This window comes from Salvelinus fontinalis, chromosome 6 (genome assembly GCF_029448725.1).
Source record: "Salvelinus fontinalis isolate EN_2023a chromosome 6, ASM2944872v1, whole genome shotgun sequence".
Taxonomy (NCBI): Eukaryota; Metazoa; Chordata; class Actinopteri; order Salmoniformes; family Salmonidae; genus Salvelinus; species Salvelinus fontinalis.
In genome coordinates, this window is record NC_074670.1 from 48624667 (window position 1) to 48651873 (window position 27207).

The 27207-nt window shown below is 45.6% G+C and overlaps 1 protein-coding gene across 2 annotated transcripts in view; it reads right to left on the reverse strand.

The window, feature by feature from the left end:
• Window positions 1-27207, reverse strand: part of spock1 (SPARC (osteonectin), cwcv and kazal like domains proteoglycan 1) — a 289083-nt gene that overhangs the window by 135812 nt on the left and 126064 nt on the right. For both annotated transcript variants that reach the window (XM_055926788.1, XM_055926789.1), the window contains exon 3: window positions 15537-15582. In XM_055926788.1, the coding sequence (XP_055782763.1) occupies window positions 15537-15582 (46 nt within the window). The remainder of the gene's footprint in view (window positions 1-15536; window positions 15583-27207) is intronic.

The following is a 27207-nucleotide window of genomic DNA, read 5'->3' on the forward strand; positions in this document are numbered from 1 at the left end:
GAAGGAATGAAATTCCACAAATGAACTTTTAACAAGGCACACCTGTTAATTGAAATGCATTCCAGGTGACTACCTCATGAAGCTGGTTGAGAGAATGCCAAGAGTGTGCAAAGCTGTCATCAAGGCAAAGGGTGGCTACTTCGAAGAATCTAAAATATATTTTGATTTGTTAAACACTTTTTTGGTTACTACATGATTCCATATGTGTTATTTCATAGTTTTGCTGTCTTCACTATTATTCTACAATGTAGAAAATAGTAAAAATAAAGAAAAACCCTGGAATGAGTAGGTGTTTCCAAACGTTTGACCGGTACTGTACATTATTTTTATTTGACCTTGCAGCAAAAGGACATTTTAAATTGTTATGTGAATTATAATTAATGGACATTTTTTTATAGGGATTGATGCATTTTTCATTAGGGCAAATCAAGTCAAATTAAAAAGTTTCAAATTACACATTTTAGAAGCCTTTTTAAACCTCTGTCACATTCCTGACCTGTTTTCTCTTGTTTTTGTATGTGTTTAGTTGGTCAGGGCGTGAGTTGGGGTGGGCATTCTATGTATTGTGTTTCTATGTTGGGTTTATTGTGTTGCCTGATATGGTTCTCAATTAGAGGCAGGTGTTTGACGTTTCCTCTGATTGAGAACCATATTAAGGTAGGCTGTTCTCACTGTTTGTTTGTGGGTGATTGTCTTCCGTGTTTGTGTCTGTGCACCATACAGGACTGTTTCGTTTTGTCGTTCGTGTATGTAGTCTGTTCCTGTTCGTGCGTTCTTCGTAATTTGTAAGTTCTCAAGTCCAGGTCTGTCTACATCGTTTATTTGTTTTGTAGTTTATTGGAAGTGTTTTCGTCTTTCGTCTTTACTTTAATAAACATCATTGTGTTCACATTCCACGCTGCATTTTGGTCCGACCCTTACTCCTCCTCCTCATCCGAGGAGGAGGCTTTAGACGACCGTTACAACCTCGAATGCACTACAATTTGCAATTCTCTGTGACAAGAGACGGATCCAATTAAGATGGCAGATCTGTATGGGAGTGTGTGTGCATTTGGCTGTGTGCGTCTACTGGTGTGTGTGTGTGAAATGTTTTCCCTCCATCCTGTAAATGGTAAATGTTGAAGTAAATGCCAGGACACGGCTGACATTTTAATGGCTACAAGGCAGCCTCTGAAATTGCATATTGCTGCAGTCAGTCAGATCTGAGAGCAGAAAGTGCCTTGGCTTACCTACACTGTACACTCTTAGCGTGTGTGTGTGTGTGTGTACATGTAGGTTGGTAAGATAAGGACACTAATACACAAAGAGAACATGACCTCTGCCTGCTATGAAGACATATAGCTCTCATCTCCTTTACAGTGGGAGCAAGATATCACCAAATGAGATGAACATAAAAACATTCAATCATACACACCCAGTAACACACACACACACACACACACACACACACACACGCACGCACACGCACGCACACACACACACACGTAAACACAATACAAACACAGCCACAGAAAAAACATACTAAATATCAATAATAATAATTATATCAAAGTACAGTGCACATCAACACAAAGTAGCAGGGGTAACTTCTCTTGATTGACTGACACTGAATCTGACCTGGGGACAGCTTCTAGAATTGGACCCCTATTACCTCCTTTCCCACTGCTACCTGCAGGATCTGACTTAGAAACAGCCCTGCTCCTGGTACTGTATCTCATATTCCTCTGATCTGAAATCAGCCTTTAGCTGTCCACTGTCATTACCTCTCCCCACTGCGGCCTTCAGGATCTGACCTGAGAGCAGTGTGTGCGCTGCTTGTCACCCACGGCGAGGCGGTGATGTCGTGTCACTGGGGTAGGGCGATATGAGCATGTGCGAAAAGGCCACGGTGTCACCTCTGAGCCAGCTGTCACCTTATCAGTCGGCGCAGACAGACGCACTCATGACAAGAGAGAGAGATCTCTCACACACAGTCACATGTACACACAGAGATACAGACGCAGCATTCACAGCAGCAATTATGCACACGCACCCCTTCATAAACCAACAGTGTTAGAAAACACATGTTTTGAACTGATTCCCTTGTTAAAGAAAGGGCCTTTTGCTTTTACATGATCTGTTTGTGTCACCTCATTTTCACCCCCCCCCCCCTTTCATTGAACTCATTCTCTCTCTCTGTCTCTTACGCTAGCGCACACAGCTTAGATATGACACCCACTCTTTTCGTCCTCTTCCGTCTTCCGTCCTCCTCCTCTTCCCTCTCTCCCTATGAGCATGTTAGTCCATCACTGCGGCAGGATACAATTTTCTGGGTAATTGGGCAAAGTTACCAGAGCCTTGTAGGTCCCATCAATCAGCCCCAGATAGTATGGAGCCTCAGACACTCTCACAAACACATGCAGATAGTCACTGTCCGACACACATACTGTACATACATTCATACAGAGATAAACACGTCACAAACACACACATAGAGACATGGACTGGACACACACACACACACACACACACACACACACACACACACACACACACACACACACACACACACACACACACACACACACACACACACACACACACACACACACACAGTACAGGTCATTAAGCATCATGAGCCAAAGGGGCTAACCAGGCATGATAGTCGGGGGTAACCAGGGCTAATGGCTAAACAAGTTAACAGGGCAATGGGCTGTTACCGCGGCAACGCAACAAGATGGACCGGCACGGCGTGCTCTCCTGAAGGGATACACACACACACCAGACTCAGAGACAGTGCTGAACATGTAACGCACTTAAACCATCAAAGAATGTCACATATTATTTAATGTTAAAGTGCTACCCTTTCATTTGAGCCAATGGGTGGTTGCTCCCTGTGATTGAGCTGTTTGTGAAGCCACTGGTGCGATTCTCCCATCATCCTCCCATCATCCTCCCCTCCCCTGCCGCACCTCCGAAAGGACCTAGAGCTGGCAGCACACTGATGATGTCATCTCATCACTGTTCCATTGACAGCTAAATCATACCCCACGGACAGAGGTAATAACAGATGAGTGTTGGGGAAGGATACACTGACAGCCCCTGGGAGAGGCGGGGAGAAACCCTGTGCCCCAGAAACAAATTGAGGTAAACCTGTTGGCATCTGTCACTGCTGTTCTAAACACAATGGGGAGAGAAACACAGTTTGTACTGTAACAGGAATCTCACACAGGGAGAAAGAGAGAAAAGTCATATGGTGTTTTCTGTGATATCACTGCAATCTCCAGAAGCTTCACAGAGCACACACACACACACACACACACACACAAATACAGGCCCAGTGGGAATCAGAGTTCTGGCGTGGGTTCTGGGCTCTCTGTCTCTCCTGCTGTCGGTTCTGGCAGAGCCCACCACTCTCTCCGGGAACCCAGCTCTGAATCACAGAACCATGGATCCATAGAACCATAGCCGTCAGCACCCACAGGCACCATAGTACCAGTCAGCCCAAACTCACTGCCAGATGTCACTGTGTGTGTGTGTGTGTGTGTGTGTGTGTGTGTGTGTGTGTGTGTGTGTGTGTGTGTGTGTGTGTGTGTGTGTGTGTGTGTGTGTGTGTGTGTGTGTGTGTGTGTGTATATGTGTGTGTGTAAGTGTGTACACTACCGATCAAAGACTGACGTGTTTCAGAAGAAAGTTCTTTGTTTCTGGCCATTTTTAGCCTGTAATCTAACCCACAAATGTTGATGCTCCAGATACACAAAATAGTCTAAAGGCCAGTTTTATTGCTTCTTTAATCAGAACAACAGTTTTCAGCTGTGCTAACATAATTGCAAAAGGGTTTTCTAATGATCAATTAGCCTTTTAAAATTATAAACTTGGATTAGCTAACACAACGTGCCATTGGAGCACAGGAGTGATGGTTGCTGATAATGGACCTCTGTACGCCTATGTAGATATTCCATAAAAAATCTGCAGTTTCTAGCCACAATAGTCATATACAACATTAACAATGTCTACACTGTATTTCTGATAAATTTTATGTTATTTTAATGGACAAAAAAAGTGCTTTTCTTTCAAAAACAGGGACATTTCTAAGTGACCCCAAACTTTTGAACGATAGTGTGTGTATGTGTGTGTTTGTGCCTGTGTGTGTATGCCTGCCTGCATCTATCTGTGTGTGTACTAGCATCATCATGTTCCAGGGATTGCAGACAGTCATGTTGTGACTACTATATGACGCTATATAAGGTCTCATTCCTCCCAGTCTGAGAACGTAACCCAGGGGACAGAATTCAGACAGCTCAAATGGATCCCTACACTCGTCGCTACATTCATCTCAATATTATATGAACAATGACAGAGAGAGTGCTGCTGTATGGAAGCAGCACTAGAATACTTCATGAGATTATATTTGCCGGTCAAAAGTGCTAGAGCATTTCTCTGACTGACGGTATTGGATGTCTTGACGATCATTTCAAGAATGGACTACTGTGTTTTGGATATTTTATCGCTTTCCAGTTCAATATTGTCTTGTTTGCCATTGTCAAACCCCACAATGTTAACTTTGATGCCACACACACACACACACACACACACCTCTTCTCCCCTCAGAGGGTGTGTTGCCTGTTACCAAGGTGCCAAAACCAGACTCCCATCATCCTCTCTGGTTGAAAACACAGTGCCATTCATCATCTGACTTTACCATTACCTCCCCATACTCTAAATGTCTTAATGCCACCATAATGGCTTTGTGTTTGGGTGGAGAGATGGGAGGGGGGGGTTCGATGTAGCCTTCAGTGATACAGCCTTTTCTTTCTAAAGAGCCACTCAGATACAAGTTCAGTACTTTCAGTATTCTCTTCCTAGAGAAATCTATTGTCTGCTGATGAGTACGGATTGCATAACTGTTCTTTCGATTCTATCGAATACTGCTTCAGAGGTTAAGAATGTTTTAATTTGTCTTGCACGACAAAAAAAAAAAAGAAGGGGAAAACTCTGTTGCAGTTCCCCAGGACCAATTCAAATGCACTCCTTTTCCTCACTCAATCGGGGGTTGACTGTAATATGGTACGTGATCAGTCTAATGATGAGTGGCTATGACACGTAGAACGGGAGATAGAGCCGTTAGAATGAAGGATGGAGAAATGAGCCTGTGGATTAGCGCCTCTGTGAATCCTTCGCATAATGATTGACTGGAGTGGCGCACAGAAACAGATGGAGCTGAGAAAACGAGAGAAAGGAGAAAAAAACGAGAGCGCATTAAGTGGGGAGATTGTAATAATAAACAAACCATTTTGTTCAAATATTTATACCCGTGCAAAGTACATCAGCTAATTCCCTTTTCTCGCACACTCGCTTTCTCACTTTACTACTCCCCAGTGTGTGTGCGTGTGTGTGCGTTCTTGCGTGTGTATTTTCAGATAAAAAAGGACGGATGATGAAAGTATATTTGAATATCTTTCATTTTCATCTCCAAAGAAATTAATCTTGAAGCAGTAATAAGGTTTACGCGAGGAGAGGAATGAGAGAGACAGAGAGAGGGAGGGCGAGACAGCGAGAGACAGAGAGAGGGAGGGCGAGACAGCGAGAGACAGAGAGAGGGAGGGCGAGACAGCGAGAGACAGAGAGAGGGAGGGCGAGACAGCGAGAGACAGAGAGAGGGAGGGCGAGACAGCGAGAGACAGAGAGAGAGAGTGAGAGCGAGACAGCGAGAGACAGAGAGAGAGAGTGAGAGCGAGACAGCGAGAGACAGAGAGAGGGAGGGCGAGACAGCGAGAGACAGAGAGAGGGAGGGCGAGACAGCGAGAGACAGAGAGAGAGAGTGAGAGCGAGACAGCGAGCGACAGAGAGAGGGAGCGAGAGACAGAGAGAGGGAGGGCGAGACAGTGAGAGACAGAGAGAGGGAGGGCGAGACAGCGAGAGACAGAGAGAGAGAGAGTGAGAGCGAGACAGCGAAAGGGAGGGAGGGGCTAGGAGACTGAATAAAGAGCGAGCGGTGGAGAGGGAGGGAGGGGCTAGGAGACTGAATAAAGAGCGAGCGGTGGAGAGGGAGGGAGGGGCTAGGAGACTGAATAAAGAGCGAGCGGTGGAGAGGGAGGGAGGGGCTAGGAGACTGAATAAAGAGCGAGCGGTGGAGAGGGAGGGAGGGGCTAGGAGACTGAATAAAGAGCGAGCGGTGGAGAGGGAGAATGAAAGAATAGAGATGTATACCCAATGACATATGTTTTCTTGGTAAATGACCTGCATTGTAAATATTTCAGCGTGTCGCCGGAACGCTATTCAAGTCAAGCAAACAAAGGAAGAAGGGGTCCTACAGTAAATAGCTTTGGGGGAAAATGATCTAAATCAGCACTACAAACACCAGCGAGACTAGAGTGATTTAGTTAAAAAAACACAGAATGGTGCATTAATTCACTGTTTAACACAACCAGTCCTGGTTGGAAGTGTGCTTGGCCTACATTCTCCGGGAGAACAGAGACACAGTACTGTCTCCTGGGATACCAGCAGCACGCAGAGGAACCAAGACGATACATGAAAAAAATGTATGTCAACAACAGCATCAGAGAATCAGAACGATAATAGGCTAATACGAAGACTTCCCTTCACAACAGTGCACTACAGACTTCTAATGCTGTCCTGGGTAGGACGAATACACTAGTGAGATGGAGAAAAATATATATATCAGATTTGGAATTTGGAATTTTGCTGACAGGTCTATAAAATCGAGCACACAGCCATGCAATCTCCATAGACAAACACTGCCAGTAGAATGGTCTTACTGAAGAGCTCAGTTTGTCAAATTTCTGCCCTGCTAGACCTGCCCCGGTCAACTGTAAGTGCTGTTATTGTGAAGTGGAAAGGTCTAAGAGCAACAACGGCTCAGCCGAGAAGTGGTAGGCCACACAAGCTCACAGAATGGGACTGCTGAGTGCTGAAGCGAATAAAAATTGTCTGTCCTCGGTTGCAACACTCACTACCAAGTTCCAAACTGCCTCTGGAAGCAACGTCAGCACAATAGCTGTTCCTCGGGAGCTTCATGAAATGGGTTTCACATAGCCAAGCAGTCGCACATAAGCCTAAGATCCCCATGTGCAATGCCAAGTGTCAGCTGGAGTGGTGTAAAGCTCCCCGCCATTGGACTCTTGAGCAGTGGAGTGATGAATCACGCTTCACCATCTGGCAGCCCAACGGACTAATCTGGGTTTGGCGGATGCCAGGAGAATACTACCTGCCCGAATGAATAGTGCCAACCTTAAAGTTTGGTGGAGGAGGAATAATGGTCTGGGGCTGTTTTTCATGGTTCGGGCCAGGCCCCTTAGTTCCAGTGAAGGGAAATCATAACACTACAGCATACAATGACATTCTAGACAATTCTGTGGTTCCAACTGTGTGGCAACAGTTTGGGGAAGGCCCTTTCCTGTTTCAGCAATGCCCCTGTGCACAATTTTTCATTTTTTATTTTACCTTTATTTAACTAGGCAAGGAAGTTAAGAACAAATTCTTATTTACAATTACTGCCTACCGGGGGAACCGGGGGTTAACTGCCTTGTTCAGGGACAGAACGACAAATGTTTACTTTGTCAGCTTGGTGATTCGATCCAGCAACCTTTCAGTTACTGGCCTAACGCTCTAACCACTAGACTACCTGCCGCCCCGCAAAGCGAGATCCATACAGAAATGGTTTGTCGAGATCAGTGTGGAAGAACTTGACTGGTCTGCACAGAGCCCTGACCTCAACCCAATCAAACACCTTTAGGATGAATTGGAACGCCGACTGCGAGCCAGGCCTAATCGCCCAACATCAGTGCCCGACCTCACTAATGCTCTTGTGGCTGAATGGAAGCAAGTCCCCGCAATGTTCCAACATCTAATGGAAAGCCTTCCCAGAAGAGTGGAGGCTGTTATAGCAGCAAAGGGGGGACCAACTCCATATTAATGCCCACGATTTTGGAATGAGTTCGACAAGCAGGTGTCCACATACTTCTGGTCATGTACTGTAGTTGATATACTGTTTTATTAGCTTCCCACAGTCCAGTTCTATAGCGTTCCATTTACAGATGATTAAAACACTATACCTGGACCTGACCAAACTAATCCCAGTCCCTGAAAACATTACTGATCAATGGCAAGGGTCCAATCCTTCACCGGGCAATATCGGACCTCTCCGTTGGTGACTTGTGAAACTCTGTTGATGTAATTGGTTAGCAGTCAGTGGGAAATAGCTCCCTAACCTGCTGATTGGTGTGTCATTAACCGAGTGTTTGATTTGGTCTTACGTCAGTCTCCTTGGTACTGATTGGTCTCCAGGGGCGACCATTGATTGGTTGGTAAGTTTCACATCGACAGATTGTGCTCGATGCTGGAATCCTAATCGACAAATTGATCCCTTACTCTTGAGTTATTGCCTGGAGTAACCGGGACTAAATAATTGGGGATTTGCTTTGCTATGTGTGTGTGTGTGTGTGTGTGTAATATTATACTGTAAGTAGACCAGTTTCTTGTCATTGCTTAGAACTCAAGTCCACATTAGCATAGATTGAAGTTAACCTCTGATCCTCTAAGCCAAACTCTCAGGCTCTCAACGAGTCCAGGCTAAATTAGACACACACACACACACACACACACACACACACACACACACACACACACACACACACACACACACACACACACACACACACACACACACACACACACACACACACACACACACACACACACACACACACACACACACACACACACACACACACACACACCCTCAGTAGGTTGAATCCAGATCACAGGCTAATTAGCCAATTATTGCAGAGGCTGAAGTACCACCTTACTACCCTCCCACACGCTCTTCAACTCACTCCATTTTGCTCTCTTTCTTTGTCTCTCACTCTCTCTCTCTCTCTCTCCCGCTCACCCCCTTTCTCTCGCTCCCTCTCCCACTCCTTCTCTACCCCCTTCTCTCTCCCTCTCACCCCCCTCGCTCTCCCTCTCCCGCTCTTCCCCCTCTCTCAATCTGTTTCAATAGCCATTCAAAAGGTGCTCTTTTACCAGGGCCAGAAATCTCAAGTGTTGCCAAAGTACAATAAAAGCCCCAATAGAATCCTCTCCTCTCCTCTCCTCTCCTCTCCTCTCCTCTCCTCTCCTCTCCTCTCCTCAACCTCTCCTCTCCTCAACCTCTCCTCTCCTCACCCTCTCCTCAACCTCTCCTCAACCTCTCCCAGTGGGCACCACAGACGTTATTTGAATGTCTGTTTTTGTGAAATCAACAAAAAAATACACCATGTCATGGTGACATTTTTCAAATCCAATCAGGTTTCCACATTGATTCAACGTCATCAGAGTGATTTTTGCCCAGTGGGCTCTCCTCTTCCAGTCAGAGACAGATGACTGATCCTCTGCCCAGTCTGTCTCTGTAGACAGGACACTAATAGATCTGAAACTCTGGAGCTCCACGGCCCAACCCTCTCAGGCAAGTGTGTGTGTGTGTGTGTGTGTGTGTGTGTGTGTGTGTGTGTGTGTGTGTGTGTGTGTGTGTGTGTGTGTGTGTGTGTGTGTGTGTGTGTGTGTGTGTGTGTGTGTGTGTGTGTGTGAGAGAGAGAGAGATGGAATGAGAGAGGGAGAGAGAGAGAGAAGGAGAGAGAGAGAGCTAGATAGAGAGAGAGAAGAAGAGACAGAATGAGATGCTTTTGGGAAAATGAAGGGAATGACCATCATTCATCTAAACTCTGTCCTTCGGACATTAGAATAGCTCTGTCAAGTGAACTAATGGACGTTAATCATCCTCTTGAGTCTTTGAAAGATTGTGTGTGTGTGTGTGTGTGTGTGTGTGTGTGTGTGTGTGTGTGTGTGTGTGTGTGTGTGTGTGTGTGTGTGTGTGTGTGTGTGTGTGTGTGTGTGTGTGTGTGTGTGTGTGTGTGTATAACAAGCTATCAGAGTCTAGCTTCAGAATCAGACGTTTGTCCATAAACGTCAAATTTCAAAGGTTAATTGTAGGGATTAATACGGCTGCTAGAATCTTGACCAGAACCAAAACATGTGATCATGTTGCTCCAGTGCTAGCCTCTCTACATTGGCTTCCTGTTAAGGCTAGGGCTGATTAAGGATTTACTGCTAACCTACAAAGCATTACATAGACTTGCTCCTACCCTTCTCTCCGATTTGGTCCTGCAGTAAATACCCACACGGACGCTACGGTCACAAGACGCAGGCCTCCTAATGTCTAAGAAAACAGAGAGCTCCATTTTGGCCTTTAAGCTTTTCTGAAGACTCATCTCTTCAGTAGGTCCTATGATTGAGTCTAGTCTGGCCCAGGGGTGCGAAGGTGAACAGCAAGGCACTGGAGCAACGAACCCCTCTTGCTGTCTCTGCCTGGCCGGCTCCCCTCTCTCCACTGGGATTCTCTGCTTCTGACCCTATTACGGGGGCTGAATCACTGGCTTACTAGTGCTCTTCCTCGCCGTCCCTAGGAGGGGTGTGTCACGTCGGCTTTTTCTGTTTGTCTGTTGCCAGTTCGTCTTGTCCCGTCAAGTCCTGCCCTGTACTGTAATAAACTCTGAGACTCGTACTATCCGCCTCCTGTGTCTGCATCTGGGTCTCAGCCTGAGTCCTGATAGTAGAAGCACTTTGTGACACCTGCTGACGTAAAAAGGAATTTATAAAAACATTTTATTTGATGATCTGATTCATGCTGAATGGTTAAGTTAAGGGATAGGGTTTGGGATAGGGTTAAAACAAAAACAAGTGCCTAGCACTGGGATTAAACATGTGACCCTCAGAGCCAGAGCTCACGGCTTCCGCCCATCCGCCATCCCAGTCCACAACACCCAATCCTACTTGACGGTAATAGCGCTCACCGTTGCCCCTAGTGGACGGTATTTGAAGTCGTCTCCTGACGTCGCGCTTACCTGGACGGACGTCAAACTTCAGTGGTTCTTTAAGCAAGTGTGTGTGTGGGCGTGTGTGTGGGTGTGTGTGTGGGCGTGTGTGTGGGGGCGTGTGTGTGGGCATGTGTGTGGGTGTGTGTGTGGGGGCGTGTGTGTGGGCATGTGTGTGGGTGTGTGTGTGGGCGTATGTGTGGGCGTGTGTGTGGGCGTGTGTGCAGGCGGGGCACGTTGGAAGGTGGGCTGGGAGTACAACAGCCATCCCAGCAGTAGAAGAGCCACTAACCACCTACTGTAATTACAAGTATCGCTAATGACTTATCCATTGTTGCCATACAAAACCCAATCGGCCTGATACATAAGGTGCAAACAGCTGTGTGAGGTCGGTCCATAATAGAAACACACACACACAAGACTGATACATATGGCAACACATTTGTATATTTATATTTAAATCCTGACACACACACACACACTCATTACAGCAGGGAGACAGTGGGAGTTATGCAACCGTCTTGAACACAACAGAAGTTTATCTAACTACTAAGCATTGCCAACATCACACCGAGAAACCAGAAAAAGATTTCGTTTGAATTAAAAACAGTGAACATGAAAACATTCACGAATCCGCTACAGAGATAGATAGGGAAGGAAGGTAATGCTATACAAAGCTCAGGAAGAGACTACCATGCTATGAAAATATTCAGTGTAAACAAACACTCACACACACCTGCAGACATGCGAGAAACACACAGGCGCAAACACAGCTGACACATGCTTTCACACAAACACCTGCCCACACACCCACACACTAAGTAGGATGTCCCCCACACCACACAATTACCACCACGTAATCAATGATGCTTTCGTAACAAGAAACAATGAGTCCAGGTCTGACACATCTCGTGTAATACTCGGTTCAAAGGTGACGTGTAAACAGCTCTATTCATTCCATTGATTATTCCAACAATGAAAAGTGAAGATCGCTCACAAAACTCAATATGGATTACATGCCTAAAGGTGTGAAAAACACCCACTCCAGCCGTGTTTGTGAGCACACGCAGAAACATTCACACGCAAACTCAGTCCTCCTGAAACACACACACGCCATACAATTCTGAAGAGGCCCTACCTCCTCTCCGTCTCGCACGCACGCACACACACACGCACACGCACACACGTGCACACACACACACACACACACACACACACACACACACACACACACACACACACACACACACACACACACACACACACACACACACACACACACACACACACACACCTGTGATAAAAGAACATTGGGCTTCAGACAGCTTTCTCAAGGCCAGCAGGTCACAGTCTACGTGGTGATGAATGTGCCATATCATAGTTTCAGCATCACCGCGGGTTACTGCTAGACACTGTGACACAAAGGAACACTCACTGGTGTGTGTGTGTGTGTGTTTCACCGCCTGGCCTACATCATTGGAATGGGGCACATGTTGACCCCCTCAAGGGGTTCCCATTATCCCAAATGGAATGAGCTTGGCTAAGGAGAGCAGTGTTGTGCCCTAGAGTCTAAAACAGGCCATCTCTGTAGAACAGGAGAGTCCTATAGCTGGGCCAGAGAGAGGCTGCAGTAACATCAACCCTGACCCAAGCTTGAACCCCCTAGGACAGAGTGCAATGCTCTCTTGTCATCCACTTCTCTCTTTCGTGGCATGTACTCTGAGCTCTCTGGAACACATTCAGCAATACCAAAGTGACTATCAGTCAGTCTTCGGGAGAGAAGTTAGGGCGTGCCCTCAGATCTAAGCTCCAGACAAACACAACACGCATCGTCTATAGTCGGAAGCAGACCAGTCAGAGGAGTACATAACAGAAGGAATAAAATCCTCTCTGAGCTCAAATAACAAACAGCACCAAACCCACTGGGAGGACGAAAAAACATGTCTCTTAGCTCTTACAGTTGAAGTTGGAAGTTTACATACACTTAGGTTGGAGTCATTAAAACTTGTTTTTCAACCAGTCCATACATTTCTTGTTAACAAACTATAGTTTTGGCAAGTCGGTTAGGACATCTACTTTCTGCATGACAGAAGTTATTTTTCCAAAAATTGTTTAAAGACAGATTATTTGACTTATAAATTCACTGTATCACAATTCCAGTGGGTCAGAAGTTTACATAGACTAAGATGACTGTGCCTTTAAACAGCTTGGAAAATTCCAGAAAATTATGTCATGGCTTTAGAAGCTTCTGATAGGCTAATTGACCTCATTTGAGTCAATTGTAGGTGTACCTATGGATGTATTTCAAGGCCTACCTTCAAACTCAGTACCTACCTTCAAACTCAGTGCCTCTTTGCTTGACATCATGGGAAAATCTAAAGAAATCAGCCAAGACCTCAGAAAAAAATTGTAGACCTACACAAGTCTGGTTCATCCTTGGGAGCAATTCCCAAAACGCCTGAAGGTACCACGTTCATCTGTATAAACAAAAGTACGCAAGTATAAACACCATGGGACCACGCAGCCGTCACACCGCTCAGGAAGGAGACGCGTTCTGTCTCCTAGAGATGAACGTACTTTGGTGTGAAAAGTGCAAATCAATCCCAGAACAACAGCAAAGGACCTTGTGAAGATGCTGGAGGAAACAGGTACAAAAGTATCTATATCCACAGCAAAACGAGTCCTATATCGGCATAACCTGAAAGGCCGCTCAGCAAGGAAGAAGCCATTGCTCCAAAACCGCCATAAAAAAAGGTCTGCATACGGTTTGCAACTGCACATGGAGACAAAGATCGTACTTTTTGGAGAAATGTCCTCTGGTCTGATGAAACAAAAAATGAACTGTTTGGCCATAATGACCATCGTTATGTTTGGAGGAAAAAGGGGGACGCTTGCAAGCCGAAGAACACCATCCAACCAAGAAGCATGGGGTTGGCAGCATCATGTTGTGGGGGTGCTTTGCTGCAGGAGGGACTGGTGCACTTCACAAAATAGATGGCATCATGGGATGGGAAATTATGTGGATATAGTGAAGCAACATCTCAAAACATCAGTCTGGAAGTTAAAGCTTGGTCGCAAATAGGTCTTCCAAATGGACAATGACCCCAAGCATACTTCCAAAGTTGTGGCAAAATGGCTTAAGGACAACAAAGTCAAGGTATTGGAGTGGCCATCACAAAGCCCTGACGTCAATCCCATAGAACATTTGTGAGCAGAACTAAAAAAGCGTGTGCGAGCAAGGAGGCCTACAAACCTGACTCAGTTACACCTGCTCTGTCAGGAGGAATGGGCCAAAATTCACCCAACTTATTGTGGGAAGCTTGTGGAAGGCTACCCAAAACGTTTGAGCCAAGTAAAAAAAAATTTAAAGGCAATGCTACCAAATACTAATTGAGTGTATGTAAACTTCTGACCCACTGGGAATGTGATGAAAGAAATAAAAGCTGAAATAAATCATTCTCTCTACTATAATTCTGACATTTCACATTCTTAAAATAAAATGGTGATCCTAACTGACTTAAGACAGGGAATTTTTACTTGGATTAAATGTCAGGAATTGTGAAAAACTGAGTTTAAACGTATTTGGCTAAGGTGTATGTAAACTTCCAACTTCAACTGTAAATATCATCTCTCTCCCTCCCTCTCTCTCCTTCCCTCTTTCTTTTTCCTGTCATCCCTGAGGGGCGTGATCCTATCAGTCTTATCATGTCTGCTGATCCTCCACTAGACTGTTGTGACAGTGGATCAGTGAGGCCAAGGCTTAGGATCAGGATCAGAATCAGGCTTAACTAATGACTACAAATCTACCACTACCACTAACACACTTATAGACCCAGACCTGAATGGTCTGTAAGAGATGGCTAATGACCCATTCATCTGCCACCTCTCTCTATAATAAGTAGAATCACTAGATCTTCCTCATTCTCTCCATCTCTCTCTTAGTGGCTCTCCAGCTTTTTATAAAGAAAGAGTAGGTTCCCTAAACTCTGGCTCCATAGCAAATTATTTATCTGAAGCCATTAACGTTTCGTCAGGCAAGCTGCCTTCGTCAGGCCGGCTCTCTACCTCTATCACAATCCCACCCACTTTCTTCCTCCCTCCCCCGTTCCTCCCTCGCCGTCTCTGTATTGATCTGTTGGGCCTCCTGCAGAAACGCTGATCAATTGAGTAAAATAAAGATTCCACTGTGTGATTGGAGCTTTTTTTTAATCACCTTAATCTACCAGAAGAGATAGAGGGTGTGTGTGTGTGTCATTGTGTGTGTGTGTCATTGTGTGTGTGTGTGTGTGTGTGTGTGTGTGTGTGTGTGTGTGTGTGTGTGTGTGTGTGTGTGTGTGTGTGTGTGTGTGTGTGTGTGTGTGTGTGTGTGTGTGTGTGTGTGTGTGTGTGTGTGTGTGTGTGTGTGTCATTAATGAAGTGTGTTTAGAGCGACCATCCTTCCCTATAGCAACCTCCACACCGATCCATCATCGGGTTATTCTCAGAGGACGCACTGGTAATGAGGAGCACACACACACACACACACACACACACACACACACACACACACACACACACACACACACACACACACACACACACACACACACACACACACACACACAAACCTGTATGCCCCCCAACCCCCCCCCCCACACACACACACACACATACGTCACACACACACGTCATAGTCTCCGGCCTTACCTTGGTTGATTGGCTTGGCAGGACCATAGCTTTTGAAGTAGTCATCCTGGGGGAAAAACACAGGAGGTAAAGGGTTATGTATTCATCAAACACACACACACGCACGCACACACGCACGCACACACACACACGCACACACACACGCACGCACACACACACACACACACACACGCACACGCACACGCACACACACACACACACACAGACAACTTGACAAAAACAGAAAAGAAGACATCTAAGATCACACAGTCTGGAACAAATCTATTAATCCAGCTTGTTAAACAGAGTTTGATATTCCAAACACTAGTCATCCGAACAGCAGAAACCAGCTCTATTTTTCCGCAGTCAATCCGTGGTCCCGACGCCCGACCCACCATCAAAGACAGACAGTCAGTAGAGAAACAGGCTCAAAGAACGATACTGACGGGAGCCCGATCCGCTCTCCTGATTATCTCTCTGTCACAGGCGACAGATCAGTCGGATTGAGAGGAAAATGTTACTGGGATATGAGTCTCAGAGTAAACCCTTCACAACCGGATCGCCTCTTCAATACCAACAGCCGATTCAACCCGTGTCAACGCTAATTATATCTGCACAAGCACAAATGTTAGAAGTTTAATACTCATTAGATGAGGGCTTATTGTTCAGAATATCCACTTTTTATTTGTTCATCTCGGATTTATATTTGTGGGCGAGGACACAGTGATATGTAATTACCTTAAAATGGCTGCATAATGAAAGAGCAACATGTTGGTGAAATTAGCTATTAGTCTGAATTGAATTAGTACGTATCGGTGAAGTGTTTTACACGGTGTAATTGGGAGTTAGACAAACAGATGCGGCATGGAGAGAGGGAGACAGAGAGGGAGAGAGAGAAACAAAGAGAGACACACACAGAGAGAGAGAGACAGAGAGAGACAGAGACAGACACAGAGAGAGACACCGAGAGAGAGAGAGACACAGAGAGAAAGAGACACCGAGAGAGACACACAGAGAGAGAGACAGAGAGAGAGCGAGAGAGAGGGAGAAAGAGAGAGTCACACACAGAGAGAGACAGAGACAGAGTGACAAAGAGAGAAACAGAGAGACAGACAGAGAGAGAGCGAGAGAGAGGGAGAAAGAGAGAGTCACACAGAGAGAGAGCGAGAGAGAGAGACCGAGAGACAGAGAGACAGAGAGAAAGAGAGAAAGAGAGAAAGAGAGGGTGCTTTGTCGCAGTGGCCAATCCAATAAAGCCACAGGGAGATGATACAACAGTAGTGAGAGGAATAAAGAAATGGACTAGCAGATAGATATATACTCCTACCAGGCCCTGTTTAAATAGATCATGACTCTTCAAACAGGACATCTATATGACCTGCTCAATCAAGATACTCAGTCAGTGCATGTACTTGACTTGCCCTCTCCCACTGGCCTGCCATATACAGTACATATACAGTTCAATGACCTACTTTCCTCCACATTAGGCTCTGCTTTTAGCTTTTCATATTGCCTGTCAGTTATCGATCACTGCTCCGCGTCATTTGGGTCTACTGCGATCAAGGAACGAGCTCCGCATCAATCCAGCCACCAATCACACACCTCCTGACGTTCCCAAAGAGAGGAAGCCGCACCGTATGAAACAGGGAGACAGAGGAGGGTTTACAGATGTTCTGTACAGCAAAGTACATTATTGATCTGTTTTAAGTCTTGTTTTCATGCAGCCTCTTCTGGAAGACATTCAGCAATACCAAAGTGACTATCAGTCAGTCTTCGGGAGAGAAGTTAGGGCGTGCCCTCAGATCTAAGCTCCAGACAAACACAACACGCATCGTCTATAGTCGGAAGCAGACCAGTCAGAGGAGTAAATAACAGAAGGAATAAAATCCTCTCTGAGCTCAAATAACAAACAGCACCAAACCCACTGGGAGGACAAAAAAAACATTTCTCTTAGCTCTTAAAATTTCAAATTCTCCTCTTTCGCTCTCTCTCTCCCCCTTGCCCTCAAACCAGCTCAACTCTATTTGGCTCCACGTGAGTTTAGACATAAAGAACTCAGCGTGGTCCCAGCGGCAGATCACTCTGAAGACCTAACAAAGACGGAGAATGACGGGAAACCGCTGACAACCCCCCTGACTCTCTTCCTCATTGTCTGCGAGAGAGAAACAGTTGGAAGTTTAGAGAGAGTTGGGACAGCGGGGCCGGAGATGAATGCCGTGAGTTGGCCAGCTCTGTAAGGCCAGCTCTGTAAGGCCAGCTCTGTAAGGCCAGCTCTGTAAGGCCAGTCTGTTGCGCTGCTGCACTCAGTGGCCACAGTTTGTGCTGGAACTACTGATAAGCACTCAACTCGCTCCACTGGTCCTGACCCAAACACACACTCACTGACACTAACACTCTGATGGATAGACGGTGTTAACAGCATCACTAGGGAGGGATAGTGGTTGAAGGATTGTTGCAGACTCACTGTGAGACCGCCTACTGTGATTAAGAGCAGGGTCTGTCTGCCCCTCATTACAGCACAGAACGCTTGATTAGAGAAGAGAGGAGATAGGGACGGAGGGGGAAGAGGAAACGGAGGGAGGGGAGACGGAGGGAGGGAGGGAGAGGAGACGGGGAAGACGGAATGTAAACGTATGTTTCCCATGTCAATAAAGCCCGTTGAATTGAATTGACAAGAGAGGAGGTCGGAGAGAAGGAAGAGAACAGAGAGAAAGGGAGCGCGAGAGCGAGAGGAGGGAGAGAAAGATATCTGAGAATGCCCTGTTTTACAAATGGCTGGAGTTAAGGTTTGAGCTAATAAGTCCATTAGTTTGATATGAGGTGATGAGGCCCAATTAACAGGTCCCCCGGGTCTCTCCCTCTCATTTCCACTTCTCTTCCTCTTTCTTCTCCTCTGTCCTAAATTATCTCTCCCATCACATTCAGTCTTTCGCTCCAGACTCAAGCCAATTATTTGTATCACCACTGGCCTCATCTTATCCCCCCCCCCCCTCTCTCATGCTCTCCACACATTGCTCTGCACCAAGCTGCGATCCAGCCAGGATAATACCAGACATAATTGCGTACAGCGCCAAGGTACTACGGTACACGACTGGATTTTACTTCTGTAGGACAAACGGCACCCTATTCCCTACGTAATACTGCCCTACATAGGGAATAGGATGCCAGTGGGAACGCAGCCACAGTCAACCTGAACTCCGTTAACCTTCCCCTGATCCTCGTTAATCGCATCACGGTGCACCGCCCTCTCGCCACAGTGGATTCTGACAGCTGCCATTTAGAAGTAGTCGCGTGTCTCTAATCTCCTATGCTAAGAGTTTTGACGTGGCTTTGACAAACCTACACGTATCAGCAGCACTACAACAAGCCCAGAGGGACATACCGCACTGCATCAGTGTCTGGCATTGCACGCCATTGTGTTTCCAATGTGAGAAAGCTCCCTCTCCAAACAATATTTCCGATGCACGTATTCGTTCTCTAACTCCCTCTCTGTAGCTTTCCAGAGCATCGGAGTGAATCACAAAATGGAGTTACACAATTTGAAAGATAAATCAATAACTTACCTCAACTTCCTTCAATGATTGCAGAGGGTTGCAGAAAAGAAGGGGAGAAGGAGAGACTGGTCATTTATAATGGAATCTGTAATGTACATCACATTTTGAACAAAGGCAGCATGCTTCCCGTTCAGAATACAAAGAGATTATGCACGTAGACAATCATTAAAAGCAATCTATGGGTGTATTCATGTGATTGCGCTGCTGTCACATGGACGCACACACACAAACGCAGTCCCCCACTGGTGTTAAGAGTGAGACAGCCTTATTCGTTGCGACATGTAATTTCAAACGCAAAGAGAAAATGACACCAGTTGAGAGAGGGGGGATACAGTGGTGGAGAAGGAGAGAGAGAGAGAGGTGCGAAATAGAAATAGAGCTCCAGTCTTCTGCCTGTGTGTTTGTCTTCGACTGTGTGTGTGTGTGTCTTCGACTGTGTGTGTGTGTGTCTTCGACTGTGTGTGTGTGTGTGTGTCTTCGACTGTGTGTGTGTGTGTGTGTGTGTGTGTGTGTGTGTGTGTGTGTGTGTGTGTGTGTGTGTGTGTGTGTGTGTGTGTGTGTGTGTGTGTGTGTGTGTGTGTGTGTGTGTGTGTGTGTGTGTGTGCGTGTGTCTTCGACTGTGTGTGTGTGTGTGTGTGTGTGTGTGTGTGTGTGTGTGTGTGTGTGTGTGTGTGTGTGTGTGTGTGTGTGTGTGTGTGTGTGTGTGTGTGTGTGATGCATCTCACTGACAACTATCACCCTCCCAGCAGTTCAACCCTTCCCCATGTATCAGCAGTGTGTTATTAAAGGCTATTACTGGTAGTGTTAATGGTAGATGTGAGAATATAATAATAAATAAACATAATAATACATAATTTGGTGGGTGCTTACGTTTGTTCTATTTTACAAATATACGCATGTGTGAACAGGAAATGTTTTTTTTCTTCTTTTTTCGGTGACCCTGAGAATATGTGTTATTATTCTGTGGAAGGCTGTGTGGTGACCTTCCCCCCTCTGCGGGCATAATGAATGCATGGATCTCCTATTAAATATTAAGCACACTCATCAGTCAACCAGGAACAGGCAATTTAGCCAAACCCATCTCATTGTTCGTCTCATTCAAACCCCTCAAAAGAGATTGCAAGGACGTCTGTGTCTTTTATTATCGTATTCTCTTTTTATGTCCAGGCCTCTCTCTCTCTCTTCTATCGCCCTCTCTCTTTCAAGTGTTAATGTCAAAATAGTACAAGTATTTCTGCCAGGGATGTTCGGAATATGATTGTGGTGCCGACGTATAAACTTGTTTTCTCCAACCTTCTCAGATGACGAGAGTCATTCATGTGTGCCGGTCGGAAGTTTGGAGATTTCTCAAGGTGAGTTATGATCCCTTTCAGATCCCTAGCCAGGCCTTCAAGATCTGCACTGGTGAGTGACTAAGGGGCTAGTGAGTGAGGGGCCGGGAACTAGTGAGCGAAGAGCTAGTGAACGAGTGGCTAGGAACTATGGGCTAGTGAGAGAGGGGCTAGGTCAGGAACTAGGGTCCAGTGAGTAAAGGGCTAATGAGCGAGTGGTTAGGGGCTAGTGAGTGAGGGACTAGGGGCTAGTGAGCAAGAGCCTAGGAGCTAGGAGCTAGTAAGTGAGGGCCTAGGAACTACGAGCTAGGGGCTAGTGAGCAAAAGGCTAGGAACTATGGGGTAGGAGAAAGAGCGTAAGAGCTAGGGGCTAGTGAGTGAGAGGCTAGGAACTTGGGGCTAGTGAGTGAGAGGCTAGGAACTTGGGGCTAGTGAGTAAGGGCCTAGGAACTATAGGGTAGTGAGAAAGGGCCTGGGAGCTAGGGGATAGTGAGCGGGAGGCTAGGAACTATGGCCTGGTGAGCGAGGGCCTAGGAATAATTAGCCAGCATGCAGTGTGTGTGTCAAAGCATTTTTTGAAGACCTCCTATAGCATCATTAAATGTCATAAATGCACAACACACACACACACACACACACACATAGAGTGTATCTCTCTGATGGGAGGGCCAATGCAGTCCCAGCACCACAGGGTTAAACATCCAGTGATTAAATCTGAATAATGTATGGCGTCAGCCTGGTAAACAGATAGATGTCACTTGTCTACTCAGCCTTAACATTGTTGTCATCTATCGCCAACAAGGGTCCTTTGAGATTCCCTCAATGAGCTTGGCACCTTGATGAGCTCATTTCCTGACGATGGCTCACCACTCTTTGTACTTGGCGACTTCAACCTCCCGACGTCTGCCTTCGATTCATAATCCAACTCTCTCTTTCCTTTCCTTGCCTCTTTTGACCTCACACATTCCCAATCCCCTCCAACTAACAAGGCAGGCAATACGCTTGACCTCATCTTTACTAGAGGCTGTTTGCCTACTAACCTCACTGCAACCCCCCTCCAGGTCTCTGATCACTACTTTGTTTCCTTTTCTGTCTCCCTTTCCTCCAACCCTAGCCACTCAGCCCCTACACAGATGGTCATTTGCCGTCGCAATAGTTGCTCTCTGTCTCCCACTACTCTCGCCTCTTCTATCATATCATCTCTCCCTTCTGCTTAATTCTTCTCCCTCCTGACTCAGCGTTTTCGACCCTACTCTCCTCCCTTTCCGCATCCTATGACTCACAGTGTCCCCTTTCCTTCCGGCAGGCTCGGCCCTCTGCTCATGCTCCGTGGCTGAGTGACTCATTGCGAGCTTAGAGAACAGGGCTGCGGTCAAATGAGCGAAAATTGAAGAAAATGTATCTCATAGAGGACCTATCATCTTTCACTCCCTCCTCTCTACGGTCTCTTTCTCTGTGTCCGCTTCTAAAGCCACTTTCTATCCGTCCACATGTTGAGCTTCTGCCTCTAACCCCAGGATACTCTTTTCCACCTTTTCCTCCCCCCTCCCTCTCTGCGGACGACTTAGTCAACCACTTTGAAAAGAAGGTTGACAACATCTGCTTCTCATTCACTCAGCCTATTAAGTCCACTGGTCCCATTCACACAGAACTACCCTACGCCTTGACCTATTTCTCCCCTCTCTCTCCAGATGAAATCCTGCGACTAGTGAGGTCTGGCCTCCCGACAACCTGCCCGCCCGACGCCATCCCCTCCTTCCTTCTACAGACCATCTCTGGAGACCTTCTCCCATTGCTCAATTCCCTCATTAACTCACTGGCTCCCTCCGACTTCAAAATGCCTGAGTCACTCCCCTCCTCAAGAAACGAACACTCAACTCATCGGACGTCAAAAACTATAGACCTGTTTCTTTTCTTTCCAAAACACTTGGAGCGTGCTGTCTCTGACCAACTCTCTCGCTATCTCTCTCAGAATGAACTTCTTGACCCTAACAAGTACAGCTTCAAGGCGGGTCACTCAACTTAGACTGCTCTTCTCTGTGTCACGGAGGCTCTCCACACTGTCAAAGCTGATTCTTTGTCCTCTGTTCTCATCCTCCTAGATAAGTGGTCCCCAACCTTTTCTGAGTTAACATCACTTAGAGTCAAAATCCAAGCCGAGATCTACCTCTCAGACTTGTTTTTAACATGACCTATGTTAACGTAAGCCTATGCAACAATAACCTATTAAAAACAGTTCTGTAGTAATGAGGTTTGTGCAGTAGGCTATAGGCCCCATATATTATCACCACATCTTGGCTTTACTTGAATTGTCCTGCTAATGCATTGGTTGTTTGAACCATTTAAAAAAAAATATAAAAAAAAATATATATATATATATATATATATATATATATATATATATATATATATATATATATATATATATATATATATTTAAACATCTGAGGTAGGCTATATGATCACCCCGGTAATAGATCAGTTGTTGTATTACTTGTGAGGCACAGCTGAGTGAGCATACATTTAAATAATTTGTTTTTTTATTTTTATTTTACTGGGCTGAGGGTGCCTGCATCTGATGGTCAGTCTCAGCGGGAGGAGAGGGCAGCAGACTGAGGGTCCGCCTCTCAACATCTCACCACTCTCCCTTTCCTCCACTGACACTGACCAGACATCATCTTCCAGCTAATAGCAAAAGTCTCACTGCATTATTTCTGCCTCATGCACAAATTCATGTTGTTACTCCTATGAACGGAGAAGGTGAAATATTCCTCGATATTAAACAACGCAATAATAACAACGCAAGCCTATCGATACACCTTCCTAATCATTCATTACCACCGCAGTGATGGTTGTAGCACGAGTGGAAGAGGGGAAGAACACGCATTGTATTGCTTATAAAGGTGTTGAATACGAAGTGTTCACGGTGCTGAGTAAAAACTTAAACATGAACTCTCTCATAAAAACAGCAGCTCTTTGCTGTATTCGTTGACAGTCTCTGTAGTCGTGGTTATCAAAGTTTCCAAATCTAACAGTGTCAATTTTGCTTTAGTTTTCTTTTATGCCTGCTATAGTACGTACTGCAGACGCAGTAATCTGAGCCGTCCGATTGGCCAGAGGTAGGCCTAATAGTATTCTTGATTTGCTCTTCGTGCCCGCTGGGAAAGCGGCGATTGTACCTTCCGACAAAAATAAAATTGTTCAAATGGGAACACTTCGGCTACTCGGTGCACAAGGCAGCAGAATCGGGTGCACCTACCGCCAAAAGCGCGACACGAATACATACAAATATGAACGCAAGGCTTTATCGTTGGGTTTTGACTGAAATGTTTGGAGATCGACTAGGAATGCTTTGGAAATCGACCAGTAGGCGGCCAACTATGGCGGCAGATTGACAAGGGCGGCACTTTCTGAGCTAAACTGACCAAGACGCACCCCCAACAATAACACACAAAACATCACATAATTCTGCCCAAAAACAAGTACAATTTCTCTCAACCAGTGGTATATAGGCATTTTAGGTGAGCGCCCTCTGATAAGCAGTGCCCACTTTGTCAAAGGCAGGGGTGCAAAATATTTTGCTCGTCCATTCTCTGTGCACCTCTCCAGGGTGCTGTTGGAGAGACGCATCTCTGCAGCGCTCCACCAACGTTCCGTCCCAAAAATGATCAAACATAAATCATGTAGCATATATAGGATATGGTAGAAAGAGTATGTGGCCTTTTGTGCAGACTAAAGGCTGGAGATAAAATGTATGACAATGTAATGAGATGGACACTTTTTACATCACGCAGGTTTCTCCAATGTAAAATGTAAATAGCTAGCCGCCTACCTACACACACACAGACGTGCACACACACACACACACACACACACACACACACACACACACACACACACACACGCTCACACACGCACGCACACACACACGCCTGAGCAATGGAGCAGCAGACGCTTATCAAGACTCTATGTAAAAGTTGTATTTGTTGTCTTTTCAAGAATTCAGCCTTCTCTGTGTTGATCTCCAACCCCCATTCTGTCACGCCTCTTTGAAGCAGTAGGTTATGTTGCGATGACATCCTGTACGTGACGATGATGTGACTGGAAGTTAACTGAACAGTCATGCGTTTGGTTACAACTGTTCCTGACCTGCTGTGGTGAGATGTTCTCTCTCTCCTCCCCAAGGACTCTTTGGGGCATGGCCTTTGAGGTTATGATTTCTCTCTCCCTCCTGTATCTCATCAGCATCTCAGTTTACAGCAATTTGAAAATGAAGTGTGGCAGCATCTCAGTTGACAGCAATTTGAAAATGAAGCGTGGCAGCATCTCAGTTTTCAGCAATTTGAAAATGAAGTGTGGCAGCATCTCAGTTTACAGCACCCAACAACAGCATACTAATGGTGGAGGTTCTAAGGTAATTTTGTGAGAAAAAAAGGCGATGGCTTTACTCATAGCACACATTGATACATTCAGATGGACTTAGCCATATTAGCATAGGTAGTGGCGATTTTAGCATGTAAATCTTGGTGGGGCAAAAACAACAAGTGGAATGTATGCCAGCAAAGCCACTACACAGCCCAACACTAAACAATACCTTACTGGCCCTTTAACGGTGACAAACACTGCCCACAAACTGTTAGGCTGTCCCAACAGCATGGCTGTCCCAACATCTTACCACTGATACACCTGGCTATCAGCGAAGCCTTGTCTGGCAGCGAAACAGTTCATTCAGCCTCATTTACTGCCTTTAAAAAAAACATAGTTGATATGGCTGACTTGCTTAAACAAACGTGGTTTCTACTGACAATTGAGATGTACAAACTATGGCATAAGGGGACGACGAGCGGATAAGAGCCAAGCCGTAATTTCCATTAAGACAATGAGCGAGCTAGGACGGACGTAACGTTAGTCAATATAACTATTTGTTTAGCACTTTTGAAATGTACAGCGACAGAATTCAGAACATGGGCCGTTTTACAGTATTCTCCCTGTACACCAAGTTAGAACCGTAGGATAAATAAAAGGGGCATATAAGTAGACAACGAAAGCTCTTACAATATTCGATGATTACATTTCTCTAAAACATGTTATTGGCTACAGTAGAACAGTCAGAACAGTAGGCAAAATTAAGAGGGGTAAATAGACCAAATTATTAGGGTGAGGCACATGGGCTACTAACATCTTGCTACCTACACAACATACCATTAGTATTTCTTTCTTAGCTACAGTATACATATCTCCCTGGCATATTATATAATTTATGATGCAGCGTACATTTTGGACTCATATTGTTGTGCTCTGCTCACTTGAACAGGAAGGTGACGCGGCGGTCCACCTAGTTAACAGTACTGCGGGCCAATATTTATCATTTTAAACTTGGAAAAGAGCCCCTTGATCCCAGATTTAGAACCACACAGCCACTGTCACTGATTCCTTCCAAACCACTTGTTGAATTTGCAATTTCCAACTTGTTGTCCAATGGCCGATGGGGCACGATACATTTTATCTATAATTTCGCTTCATCATTTCTCTTCATATGACAAGGATTAATTAAAAAGGATTTGCCAGTAGATTGTCGACTTGATTCATGATGATGACTACTAGTTAAGATTGTGAAAGTTTGATGTTGACATGATCAGTCCAATCAAAGCTATTGTGCATATACTGTAATGTGATTTATCTGAGGCCAATGACCTTGAACCTTCATGGATGGGCACTTCAATGGCACAAGCCGAAGGGCTAGAATTTTCAAAGTCTCCTCTTACACTTGGCAGTGACGTAAAGTCCCCATGAGTGACAGAACACTGAGCCAATCACGGCGCAACTCTCCATATTTTCTGCTGGCTTGCCCCACCACCACAGAAAGCACTGAGCTAGGCTGAAACCTCTGTATTTTTGAGCTGCCTTACTCAAGATAACAAAAAAGAGACCATGTTTGTATTCGACTTTATTAACTCAATGATATATATTATTATTACATTGTTTGCAAACTGATATGTGACACATATTAATGCCAAAATAACATGCAAAACAGGCAAGCCCCCCCCCCACCACCACCACCATAAAAAATTTGCTAAAAATGTGGGGCTCTGCCCCGCCTGCCCTGAATGATGGGTCGCCACTGGGCATAGGACAACAACTATTATTTGAGTAACAGGAGCCATTATATTGTGTATAGCAATCTGTAAACATCAAAAAAGCACATTCACAAAAGGAACCTATTTAACCACCACGAATGGATGTATAAATAATTGAGTTGTAAAGGAAGAATTGGTTAACACATCATTGTCAAACAATCAACATCCTACTTTTTAGGAGAAAGCTCTACATCTACCCCATGCTGCGTGTAGAATGGCCCCTCCCTAAATCCCAGCATTTCTGCATAGTATGACCACTTCTGTGACAAGAGTTTCACAATCTAACTGAATATTTGGTTCTACTCTGTGGGCCAGCAGGCTGCCTAAAATGTGCAGGAGGATTTCTTCTGCCTAGATTCCAACAGAGAATGCTATTCATTGACTACAGCTCAGCGTTCAACACCATAGTACCCTCAAAGCTCATCACTAAGCTAAGGAACCTGGGACTAAACACCTCCCTCTGCAACTGGATCCTGGACTTCCTGACGGGCCGCCCCCCAGGTGGTGAGGGTAGGTAGCAACACATCTGCCACGCTGATCCTCAACACTGGAGCTCCCCAGGGGTGCGTGCTCAGTCCCCTCCTGTACTCCCTGTTCACACACGACTGCATGGCCAGGCACGACTCCAACACCATCATTAAGTTTGCAGACGACACAGCAGTGGTAGGCC